Here is a 13436-nt window from a genome sequence, read left to right on the forward strand (position 1 = left end):
AAATAAAAGAGAGAGAGATTTTGCCAAACCAAAGATTTTTTTTCCCTATACATATTCTAAGTGTTTTATTTCTTGTTTTCAGAAATCAACCCATTTCCATACCTTATAACTCTTTTTGACAGCAAGATAGTTTTATTAGATATGGATCAAAATCAAATCGTATGGACATTTTCAACAGAAGGAGACATCAGTAGCATGGGCTACACAGCTGATGACGGAATGGGGTATTATGTTCAAGGAGACTCACTTTACCTTCTGAACATGCACAACAGGTCCACTTCTGAGGTATCTCACTATGTAAACTATTCTGGAAGGAAAGACATGGATCATTTGCATACCACACTACCCTGTAATTAAAATGGCTGGTCAGTGGTTGAGCCATTAAGATTAGAATGGTTGATAAAGACAGATTTGTCTAATTATTTAGCCACAGATAAACAGAGATTAGATTTTGGGCAAATGTCATTCAGGATTAATCTAGCAAATAGCTATTTGGTTTAAGGCACCGTGTTAGTTCCTGGGATAGAGGGGAAAAAAATCACAGTCCTTGAACAAATTCAGTCTGGTATGAGTCTAACACTAAGAGGATAGTACTGTATAGTAATTCATGTGTGAACTTTGGGATCTGAAATTTAGAATTTAACTGGCTTCACCACTTACTAGATCTGGCCATCAGCAAGTAACTTAACGACTGATTATGTGGTATCTGGTCATATGGCTCCTGTGAAGATTAAATGAGATAATCTAGGGGAGGCCTGAGCACAATGCTGGGAATGTGGTGGCATTCACTGAATACAGCAGGCAGACAGAAGATAGCATCATACCAGGCTGAGGGAAGGATTGGTGGTATGACAGAAAATGGGTGATCAGTGCAGGTTGGAGAGGTGGTGGTATAATGGAAAGACATGTTGGGTACCAAGAAGATGATCCAGGTGAAGGTGGGAAAAGCTGAGGAGGTAGTAAGTGTAAAGACAGGGAAACAACAGAACCATACCATGTTTAGGAGGCTGTAAATGGAGTGACCTTGGAATGGAGATGGGGGTGAGGGTGAGTGAAGGACAGGTGGGAAAGCTGGAGAAGTAGAACAGGATCCTCAATATAATGGGCCTCTTCTACTGTGCTAAGGTGTCGGTGCCAATCCTGAAGACCACATCAAGCCATTAAAGAAACTTAGTGGGTCATTCACATGATCAAATTATGTTAGAGAAAGACCTCTCTGCTAGTGATGTCAATAATGATTTAGAGAAGGTTATGTCTTAGACAACTAGGAGGCCATTACAGAAACCCAGACAGGAAATGGTAAGCAGGAAATGAGAGGCAGTGAGATGAGAAAGGAGAGAACAACTTTGAGACATATTTTAAATGGGATTTATTCACAATGGGCAGTCATGATAGGAGGAAGTCATGAATGCATCACATTTGTCAGAATTGCTCCTCAGGTGAGTGTTGGAAATCCATAAAAATATAGTATGCAGGAGAAAAGAAGGTTTTGGGGATGAAGTGATGAATACTATTTCCTGGGATCATTCATATGGAGATGTTCAGTATTCAGTTTGAATCAGTAACTCAGTGAGGGCTTTTGCTATTGTTCTTGTAGCACTGGTATATGAATTATAGTTTAAGTCATGGTAGTTGAAATTAATCAAGAGAAAGAATACAATGTGGGAAGAAGACCAATGATACACAGTCCAGAACTATTGAGATTTTGGATTATAAAGAAGTGCAGTAAATAAGTAATATGGTAGATTACAGAAAAGTCCTCAAATTTGAAAACAAAAATAATGACCACTATCTCCTTGGCTGTGTGTTTCTACCTATTATTAAGATTTTCCGAGGTACACTGGTTTTTGATATCACAATTATTACAATTGACTGGATTTCAAGGCATCTCTACTTTGTGCAAAAAGCATCACAAAATGGAATGCAAATATTTGATGTTGATCTTGAACATAAGGTGAAATACCCCAGAAAGCTGAAAATTTGCAATAGAAATTCAACAGTAGTCTCTTTTTCTGTGTATCCTCTTTTAAGGTATGTAAAGTGTGACTATCTGTTTCTGCTTGATGAAATAGACATTTAATGTAATATCTTTGGTTTAATGTTAGAAGTCATTGATGGGAAAATAAGATACTTAGGGTTCTTGACTAGCTGTATTAATTCATACTAAGTAATTCTACACATAAGTTATGAGCCCAGAACCACAAATTTGTAAATTTAACCCATACTGACAATTTGGCTAACCTAAAGTTATGGTAATTACCAACAGGAAACCAAAGCATTGCACATAGCACCTCAAGGTCATTTTAGTCCAAGGTTTTAGTTGTAAACATAGTTATTGAGAAGTCATGGGAAAATGCTATCAACTAAATCACTTGTGGCCAATTCTATCTCAGAAGGTTATTGGACACTTGAACATGTTCTCTCCAAACGCTGTATTTGTCTCTCTGTTTGTTAGGAATGATTGGTCCTCACTGGAAACTAACATTCACAATGATATGTTTTATTCATTAAGTTGGAGGGTCTTTTTCTTCCCCCTATAGTCGCCTGTATTGGACAGAAGTTTCCGATTTTGGCTCTGAACTGTTCTACTACAGTATTATCAACCAGACCTTGCATCGCATTCTTCCACCTATAGCCACAAACCATTCAAATGGAAGGGGACAGTGTTTTTGTGGTATTACTCAATTTGAGTTTAGTGGAACAATGACGATTGATACCTCTGACTTGAAGAAACCACAGATATACTTTGTCAAAGGGCAAGAGATCTGGGCTGTGGATCTGGAAGGATGTCGGTGTTGGCAAGTTGTCATGGTGCCCACTCTGCTTGGTAAGACATCCATGTGTGTACTTAGATGCTCATTTGTAATTGCGGTCCCTCCAGTTTCATTAAAAATAATATATTCAAAAGAAAATACACGTGGTATTTGCTCTGGACAATGCCAGCTGTGTCTGCAGAATATAAGTCAAGTTGTTTCCAGGAAAATTGTATATAGATATTCATAAAATTTTCTGGATCCGTGGGTTTCTTTTGCTATTGTTGTTGAAGTTATTGTATAATTAACAGTAGAGCTACAATTTTTTTAGCTTAACTATATAGTCTAAGCAAGCTCCCAAATGTACTACCTCATTTAATTTTCAAATCACCTTGATGAAGTAGGTGTTAGTGCCCTCATTTTATGGATGAGGAAACTGAGGCCGAGGAAGACTAAGATACTTGTCCAGAGGGCCATGATTAGTGGAGGAGCTGGGGTTTGAAGCTAGGCCTGACTATAGTATCGATGATCTTATTATCAGCACCCCACTTTACTTCTGTCATGATGGCCCCATTGTCTCCACCTTCAGCATGAGTTGGTCAGTACTTGACAGGTCTATTTGTTGAAATGCAGTGCATGTGGAGGAAATACTTAAACGTCTGAAGGGATTTGGAGGTCTTCTAATTAGGAGCAACTGCAATAGGAAAAAAACGCACTCTAGATACACTCATATATTATTATTATTATTTTTAATTTATTTATTTCAGGGAGAGAGAGAGGGAGGGAGAGAGAGAGAATGTGCATGAGCAGAGAGAGGAGGGGAAAATGGGGAAAGAGAGGGGGAGGGAGAAGCAGACTTCTGCACTCAGCCTGGAGCCCTACTCTGGGCTGGGTTTCATGACCCTGAGATCATGACCTGAAATCAAGAGTTGGACTCGTACCCAACCGAGTCACCCAGGCGCCCCTACTCTCATATAGTCTTAAGAGTCTACTCCTCACTGTCCAATGTAGTAACCACCAGTCATATGTGATTTAAGTTCAAATTAACTAAAATTAACTGAAATTAAAAATTTAATTCTGCAGTCACATGAGCCACATTGTAAGTGCTCAAAAACACATGGTTATTGTGTTGGGCAGCGTAGAAATAAAATATTTCTGTCATCAAAAGTGCTATTGAACATTGCTGGTCTATATAGTGAAGTTTTGAAATTGCAAATGAGTGTATGTATGTGTGTCTGTGTTATAATTGCACATATGGTTTTGTTGGTATGTTACCTAGAGCCTTTGAAAAACAATTCCAATATACTTTCAATGGGTTTTGGAGATAATGTTTTGAACTTCTCTTATTAGGAGACTTACTTGTTTCTGTTCAATCTGTGACAAAGACTCTTTCTTGATCAAACATTGGGTTCCTCTGAACCCTTCCTCAACTAGACCTTGACATTGGTCTTCCATGCTTGTCATTGCTGACTCTACTTTTAGCAAGAACCCTTCTAAATCAGTTTAGAGATAATCCTCCACACCTGGTATTTGATCTAGTTCTTTACTCCCCACCCGTGATGGTCTAGGCTTGACTTTAGCAAAAATCACAATAAGCCAGTTTAGCAAGAATTTTTCTATCCTTGCTGTCTCCTCTTAGTAATCTTCTATCCACTGATCCTCTCACTCTGCTAGTTGGCTCTGCATCCCCAGCTGACCTTGTTGTATGTGAAGTTGAGCACATCTCTCTCCTCCAATATATTATAATATTACAATAGTCTTAACTAAAGTCTTCCTTGCCTTTTAAACAATTGTCAGAATAATACACATCTAATCTAATCTATCGTCTAATACACAAGAATTATTTAGTGGGCCATTATCTTATAGGTATAGAACCGGTTAGTCTTGCAGGAATCCATAATTGAAGTTTATGACCCTAAAATTAGAAAATTGGAAGGACTTTAGAGATCCTTTAGCTGGCATGATGTTGGAAGCAATCCCCTCTATGAAAACAGCCTTGTTTGAGCCCCTTCTTATAAAAAAAAAATCTATTTCTTTATAAGGAAGTTTTTAAACTTTTTGGAATAATTCTCTATATCAGATTTCCCTGCTATATTTAGCCAAAGTTTTGTTCTCATTTTTCCCATTCACTGGTCCAAGTTCTGACCCCTAACTTTATAAAGAATCTACTGTCATAGCTCATGACAGTAAATTGGAAGAAAAATTCATGTATCTTGAACTACTCCTCACATGATGTGGCTTCTAGATCTTTCTTTGCCCCGGTCACCCTCCTGAGGTTTCACTCCGGTTGCTTGATATATTCTTAAATGTCACCTCCATAACAACTCCCTATACTCTCATTGTGATCTGGTTAGTGCAGGGAGCTTCTGACTGCCCCCGTCTTCTTTTATTAGAGCTAAAAGTGACCTTACATCTTTGGGTTGCCTGCCATTTGAAAAACCCATAGTCTTTTTCATGTTAACTATTATTAAGACAGATTTCTTTCATTTGTTATTTATAGAATTGATTTTAAGCTTGAATTTAGGTTGTCACATTTATTCCTATTTCCTATTCCTATTTCAATCTATTTCCTGATTTTCTTATATTTTCAAATCTTAAGTCAGTGAGTAAACCTATTAGTGTCAGTAAGAATCGTGTATCATGTACAAATTTGATAAGCATTTTTACTTTCCGTTAATTCCTAATTATTGGTAAAAAATATTGAGCAAGACACTGAGCCCTGGGTCTATCATCTAACATATCTCTTCTAATAGGCATTGTTTGATGTGGAGTCACACAAGTTAAGTTGTAAATCTTGGCTCTCAACTTTACTAACTTTGTGGCCTTGAGGAGATTATTTAACTCCTCAAAGCTTCAGTTTCCACTTCTACAGAATGAGGCTAACAATAATAGTATTTACCTTATTGACTTAGGATGGAGCTAAATTGAGAAAATATCTATAAAATCTTTAGCTTCACAACATAAAATAAAGGTGGCATTTTTTTTCCACACTGAAATGATAGAAAGATTCAAAATTTAGTGATTACAATACAGAAAAAGTATTTTACGTACTGTGTAGAGTAGAAACATATGTTATGCATATTTTGTTCTTTGTGTTCTTTATTCTATGTTTTTCATGAGCAGGAAGAACACTGGAAAGCTTAACTGTGGATGGGGAATTTCTTTACTGGATCTCCTCGGCAAAGGACAGCACGCAGATTCACCAAGCAAAGAAAAGCAATGGGGCCATCCTCTCTCAGGTGAAGGTCCAAAGGAGTAAGCATATCTTGGCTTACAGTTCAGTTCTGCAGCCTTTTCCAGGTAATAAGATTGTACTCGTAATCAGCATGTTCTCCCAGTTTAGGGTCAGAAAAGTCTCAGACTGTCTTCTCCAGGCTGAGCGCCCAAAGCCCTTTGTTATGCTCAGCATTACTCCAAATGGTTAGGATTGGTGCATGCTAAGATTGCTGTTTGCCCTGGATCATAATTTAGCTCCATGTGTATCCATGGCTCGGGCTGTGGTAGACAACTTTAGACATTGGAAACCCTTGTCTGTCATTCTCTCTGTCTTCTTTCTCTTCTCATTCCCATCATTTCCCTTCTTTTTGTCCGCCCCCCACCCCGAAGGATATTTTAGACCTCCCAGTCCATCAAAAAGCACCGCATTAAATTTCAGGACTTTTTCAAAGTAAAGTGCTGTATTTATTGTAGCATTTTGTAGGTCAGCCATTTATCATGAGTACATGTGTGCTAAGATTTTTTTTATTAAGTTCCTAACTTTTTTGGTAATCTGTGACTCATGTTTTTTTAGTGCTGTGCCTAAAACTCTATCTCTTCCATAAACCCTGAGGGTTTTATTATGCTGTTTTGTATGATGCAATGTCTTTTAGGAATGTATGTCTGGCACTATGGCAGAACTAGCTATATAATTCACTTTTCATTTTGAGAAACTTAAAAAATTTAGTAAGTCCGTGCTACATCTGTTTGAAATTGAACACACGCATAAACCCGTACATCCTTAAAAATAAAAGCTCTAAAACTAGCATGAATTTTTGTAACTGGAATTAATTTTAAAAACATGATTAATATAATGCTGTCATACTTTTTGAAAGTAAAAAAGGGTCAATTTGATTTTGCTCCTATGTATACTATTCAGTGTACTTTAGCGCCACCTGCTGGAGATTTTGAGCAATATCAGTTACCATGCTCCCTTTTTCTGAGGCTTTTAAGGACTTCAAAATGTATGCGGGGCTGGGGGAGAAACCCCAAAACACAAAAAAAACAAAACAAAAAAAACCTTGTCTTCTTTTCCTGAAAAACATACCCAATACTTCAGTATATCATACTTTGTCAGCTAGGTTAATAAAAGACGTTGTTATCCTTGATGTTAAATAAGTCTGCTCTTCCTCTTTTATCTATGTATGTGTGTATTCTTAATCTTCTTTTATTATTTTAGATAAAGCATTACTGCGTCTAGCTTCAGATCTAGCAGAGCCGACTATACTTAACACCAGTAACACCAGCCTCACAATCAGATTACCGCCTGCCAGGACCAACCTCTCGCTCCTGGGCATCACCAACCCAACTCCGACATACCTGGTTTATTACAAAGAAGTTAACAGCAGGAAAACCAGCTCTGAGCTGAAATATAAAATGCTGGTAAGATTGGACCTGGTGGTCTTTGTCTTCTCACAAGATACCTGTTTCTGATATAAAATTCTCATTCGGGACACCTGGGGGCTCAGTGGGTAAGCGTCTGCCTTCTGCTCAGGTCAGGATCCCAGGGTCCTAGGATCCAGCCCTGCATTGGGTTCCCTGATGAGGAGGTGAAGCCTGCTTCTCCCTCTTCCTCTGCTGTCCCCCCTGCTTTCTCTCGCTCTCTCTCTAATAACTAAATAAAATCTTAAAAAAAAATTCTTACAGTACATTATTTTGTATATTATATTCTGAAACACGCGACTGTGCAAACTTTTACAGCTGATTCATTCATGCAGATAGTGTTCTAGTCTGGTCTGGGAATTAAGCTTCAGGGAAGGATATTAACCCTGGCCAGTGGTGGACTGCCATAGTGACAGTTTCCTGAGTGTCCTGTAAGAACAGGTTTTATTGCCCTCCCTGACTAATTATCCCCAGAAAGTGATAGAGATGTGTTTTTGTGGCCTCTGTGGAATACTGTAGGTTGAGGGATAAGAAATGATTAGATGGAAAGAACATTACTGTATACCCCTCCTCCACAGCACATATTTAATGTAAAAATGGTATGTTCTATTTTTTGTCTGTTATTTCCCGTATGCTGTGAAATGCACTGTTATGTAGGGGTTATGTTTCTATTTATTCGTCATTGTTTTCTTAGCACCCAGCATAGTAGTGAGCTTTTAGAGGCTTTCACTAGATAGTTCTTGAATGGATGAATTAACTGGCACAATGCATCCCATCATTGGCATTGGTGTTTCAGTTGTCCTTGTGATGGAGTCATATGTGTCCAGTATTTTGCTCTGTGCTTGTTATTTAAGCAAGTCAAAAGGTGAAATTGACCATCATCTGTTGGAGGTTAAGCACTATATACTTTTTCCAAAAGGACACATGATTCTTGTTAGTTCCTTTTATTTTTGTCTCTTTTGACCTTTCTTTACACTTCCCAATGTATCAGAGACAGCTTGGATCATTTCGCTGCCCCAGACTGGGCACTGGCTATTTCTGTTACTGCTCCTGGTTGATCCCATTGTCTTCACACTGATGAATATGGGTCCGAGGCAGTGGTTCTCTAACGTGACCACACACTGGAGTTTTAAAAATCTCTGGGTCCACACTTCACTCCGACCAGTGCAATCAGAATTTCTGGGGGTAGGGAGAAAAGGCACAGGTGTTTTCTTAAGACTTTCCAGATAATTCCAAAGTAAAACCAAAGTTGAGGATTGTTGGTCTAAGGAAAGTATTTTTACTTTCTGAAGCATTGCTTCTAAGTACAACGAGCTAAGCCAGCTTCATCTTTCATCATATTCACTTAGGAGTCACAACTTTACCAGACCATCTTGCTGAATGTTTGATGCAGTGCTAGGAAATAGTATCTCCTTCTGAGAATTGGGCTTCATACGTGAAATGAGCACATCACAGAACTGACCAAGAGCTGCCCAACATTTGGCATTTATTTTTGGAGGTATTAGGCAACCCAGGTCTGGGCAGATCAGAATAGTGAACATGATCGTTCCCATGATCCAATATCAAATTAACTTTTAAACATCCTTTAATTATTTTCTCCCTTCAGTTAAACAATTTCTTCTCCTTTGTATAAAAAAAATAAAAAGAGTTGGGTATTGATTTTTAAATATGAATTACAGGAATTTCAGGAGAGGATAGTCCTACTTGATGGGTTACGACCATTTTCAACGTATGTGATACAGACAGCTGTAAAGAATTATTATTCAGACCCTCTGGAACAGTTACCTCTGGGAAAAGAGACTTGGGGAAAAACTAAAAGTGGAGGTGAGTTATGGGCTTGGGATGGGTTTTTAGAGTGGCATTTCATGATATATGTTATATATATATATCTCTATATTTTTTTAATTTGGATGCTAAGTAATCTTGATTATGTGAAATTTTAAGCTTAATAAGAAAAATATATTGTTGAAAAAACCCTGATGAGCTGATCTGTGCTCTAACAACAAAAGATGACTAATATTCCTTTGGAATGGAAAGCAATAAGAAGGTAAGATATCAGAATCAATACTTTTGACCAAGAAACACATTTTCTGGTCTCACCACAGGGTGTCACCCGTTTCCTATGTAGCCACAGGTCTCTGTATGCGTGGAGACACAGAATTCAGCCTTTATTTCTGAATTTTACCTGAGGCCACAGAGATTGAAAGTAAATAACATCATTGCCTTGGGCGCCTAGGTGGCTCAGTGGGTTAAGCCTCTGCCTTCTGCTCAGGTCATGATCTCAGAGTCCTGGGATTGAGTCCCACATTCTCTCTCTCTCCGCCTACTTGTGATCTCTCTCTGTCAAATAAATACAATCTTAAAAAAAACCAAAAATAACATCATTGCCTGAAAGAAAATAGGATCTAGAATCTAAAGAGGTGTTCTAAGTGGTGGCGATGATTTTGAGGTGATGCCATTTCTTTCAGATGTCTCTGATGACATTCCCCCAAACAAATCTGAATGGGTTTATTCATCTTCATTGGCCGTATCATTGAGCTGGCGCCAGAGAATGAGTTAGTCCTAAGGCAAAATAAGCAAGAGCCTTTCAGGCAGTCTGTTAACTTTCTATGTTACCATGATATGAGAGACTGGCTTTCCTTTGGAACATCTGTCATTTGTTCTGCTCACGTAATATGATTATTCCACAACCAAGACCCCGTTCCTTCTTCCCTCATTCCTTGCTGATGCAACATCCCTTGTCATTTGTTGCTGTTTATTTCAGTGCCAGAGGCAGTCAGGCTCATTAACACAACGGTGCAGTCAGACACCAGCCTCACCATATCCTGGAGAGGATCTCAGAAGCCAAATGGACCTCAAGAGTCAGTCCGCTATCAGTTGGCAATCTCACATCTGGCTCTAATTCCGGAGACTCCTCTAAGACAAAGTGAATATCCAAATGGAAGACTTGCTCTCCTTGTCACTAGACTTTCCGGTGGAAAACTGTATGTGTTAAAGGTACAGTGAGCATCTTGGGCTCTTGTATTGGTGTTCTCAAGTGTAAGGCTCTGAAAAGGTTAAGCAATTGTTCTTTTTTACAAAAAGGTTCTGGCCTGCCATGCTGAGGAAATGTGGTGTTCAGAGAGTCATTCTGTCACTGTCAAAATGTTTGACACACCAGAGAAACCTTATGCCTTGGTTCCAGAGAACACTAGTTTGCAGCTCGATTGGAAGGCTCCTGCTGATGTTAACCTCACCAGATTTTGGTTTGAACTCCAGAAGGTAAATATCACCATACACTTTTCATGAAGATCTGTGTTTTATGCTATGGGATAAATTAGAAGACCTTGCTCATATGTCTAGAGTGTTCTCTTGTATAAATCAACAATATATTTGACAATATTCACTGATTTAGGTTTACCATATACAGAAGCTATGTAGACTCATTTCTGATGGAAACGATTTCCAGAGAGATTAGTTTGCTCTTAAAAGGCTCCATGGAAAAGGGTATAAACTATGTTTTACTGGTTTTCATAATATTTCGCTTAGTTTAGATATCATCAGCGTGGCTGTCCAGCTTAAAGTCCATAGCAATTTGGTGTTTTCTATGAAAAAAAAAAATAAAAGAAACAAACAAGCAAACAAACAACACCCAAAACCTTGTTTAGAAATGTTCTTTCTGTCATTTAAGGGCTGTGTAGCAACAGGAGAGAAATAAAATATTAAATGAGTTTATTCTAAACTAGTTTTATCTTGGGTGATAAACTTTAAATGGTTCTTCATCCCCAAATCTTCATGCTTTGTCCAATTTAAAAATACCCACTGAATTTGAAAGCATCAATTAATCTGATTAATTCACTGCTCGGGAAAGTCTATGCTGACTTTCATATTGCCACACTTAAAATGGATTATTTTAAATAATTGCTACATTTCATTTTCAGCAGTATGTATTTTGTGTGTCCATATTTGCAAAGATTGGTTAGGAATCCTTTGTTCAGTTGTAACAAAAATGAAGCAGTATAGTCATGGCCTCGTTTTTTAAAAAAAACAAATGGAGTTGCTCTTCTGGATGTTTTAAAATTTTAGTATGTAAAGATATTTTTTTAAAAGATTTTATTTATTTATCTGACAGACAGAGATCACAAGTAGACAGAGAGGCAGGCAGAGAGAAAGGAGAAAGCAGGCTCCCCGCTGAGTAGAGAGCCTGATACGCGCTTGATCCCTGGGATCATGACCTGAACTGAAGGCAGAGGTTTAACCCACTGAGCCACCAGGTGCCCCTGTAAGATATTTTCTATGATCTTGTACCCTTTAGATAAAATCTGTGAAAACTGTGTAACAGCTGTGAATGTCAAATTGACAAAACCAATGGCCATAGTTTAGTTGGACTTTTTCCATTGAGCATGTTTACGATGATTTGTTGCCGATTTAAAAAACGGTCATCTTATAAAAATGCAATTAAATTGGAGGATCACCTTTTTCTGGACATCTGTTGAAGTAAGCTCAATGCACTTCAGTTTAAAGGCAAGGTGGGGGATGTAGTTTACATAAAGTTTTTATGTATGTCAAAGAAAGAAGATGGGGAAAAGCCTTACAGTTGGTGACCCTAAGCCCCTCCTTCTACCGATGAGAAGTCGGAGAACCAGACAAGTGCTATATGAGTCAGAAATCACAAGCCAGGCAGGGAAGAGCCCTGGGGCTGACTCATCCTACACCAGTCCTACTTGGGTGCTGTCCATGGAAGGAATATGAGTCACTAAGGCACCCAACCCACTCCTCAAAGTTTGGGACCAGGACCAAACTGGTCCTGGTTTTGGGACTGAGCCTGCTTGGTTCAGTCCTTGTGACTTTCATGCAGTGCTTTTTATTTCAAAACTTCCTCTGCATTTGCTGAAGAACCTACCACTTAGAAAATTATGAAGCTGAGGGTGTAGGATACAGTATGACCTGGTACCAGCACTAACTGCTGAGCTCAGTGGAAGGCTGTGTTCTGAGAGGGATGATGAGTACATCTAGTCAGAAAGTTCTGTATCTTTTGAGTAACTTGAACCTACCTCATAATGATAAGACAACTAGGAGTGATCCTCTAACTCCAAACTGAAACTCTGAGGGGTGAGAGGTAAGGGTGAATGTGTATCTTTTTGATTAATAGTTTTTAAAAATAATTTTTAGGAAAGAAAACAGAAGGATAAACTTCCTGTTTTCATCTTTGTTGTTAAAATGTCCTTCTATGGAAAATGAAGGAATTAGACCACATGGCTAAATTTCTACCTAGTTCTTAAATTCCACAGTTATATATATTTTTTAATCACAACAGTGTATAGAAGAACATATTTAATTTAAGATTGAGGAGAAACAAGTAGTTTCACTTTGGTAAATTATTTGCATGAAAGCCATTAAAAGTTGAGTTTTTCTCAACTGTCCAGGAAAATTCTTACCAGAACCAAACATTTTTGAAGTTCCATTCTCTGAGACATGATAGTCTGCACCATTTCCTCCACACCCCCCCCCCCCAAATAATTTGAAAATCCCTCTGTGGTATTGAAAATCACCCCTGCACTTGTTGGCCTCTGACAAATGGAAGGTCCTGACTCCCTTGTGATTTACTGGGGTAGCTGTGGCTCCTCTCCAAGTTGGTGGTCTGCCCAGAACATTCATTGCTGTGGTGAGGCCAGTACTCGACAGTTTTCCAGCAGAACCCTTGGTCACACATCTGACCTTCCAAGGAGCTTTGATCATTTCTGGGTGGTATGGAATGTTGGGCCATCTAGACTATTCACTTATGATAGTTTCTACAGCAGATTATTAAGGAGCCAGGACCACAAAGGGCTAAAATTTTTGAGCCAGGAATCAATATTTATCTCTGTTGTTTTTTGTTTCTCTCTCTGTCTCTTTTTCCCATGGTTCAGAGTAAATATTATGGACCCAATGCATTTGTTTCTAAAGCCTGCATGTCGTAGTGGGATTGGTCCATTTATGAATTTAGCAGGCAATGGCTCAGACATCAGCATTTCTGTCTTTTTTCCCACTCCTTCCAACCACCCTTTGCCTCTTTCTTTTTGTAAC

The 13436-nt window shown here is 38.5% G+C and overlaps 1 protein-coding gene across 2 annotated transcripts in view; it reads left to right on the forward strand.

Moving 5' to 3' along the window:
- Positions 1-13436, forward strand: part of ROS1 (ROS proto-oncogene 1, receptor tyrosine kinase) — a 123918-nt gene that overhangs the window by 61866 nt on the left and 48616 nt on the right. For both annotated transcript variants that reach the window (XM_059177740.1, XM_059177741.1), the window contains 8 exons: positions 83-285; positions 1826-2031; positions 2541-2827; positions 5877-6053; positions 7189-7391; positions 9071-9215; positions 10156-10388; positions 10476-10652. In XM_059177740.1, the coding sequence (XP_059033723.1) occupies positions 83-285; positions 1826-2031; positions 2541-2827; positions 5877-6053; positions 7189-7391; positions 9071-9215; positions 10156-10388; positions 10476-10652 (1631 nt within the window). The remainder of the gene's footprint in view (positions 1-82; positions 286-1825; positions 2032-2540; positions 2828-5876; positions 6054-7188; positions 7392-9070; positions 9216-10155; positions 10389-10475; positions 10653-13436) is intronic.

Source organism: Mustela lutreola, chromosome 6, assembly GCF_030435805.1.
Source record: "Mustela lutreola isolate mMusLut2 chromosome 6, mMusLut2.pri, whole genome shotgun sequence".
Taxonomy (NCBI): domain Eukaryota; kingdom Metazoa; phylum Chordata; class Mammalia; order Carnivora; family Mustelidae; genus Mustela; species Mustela lutreola.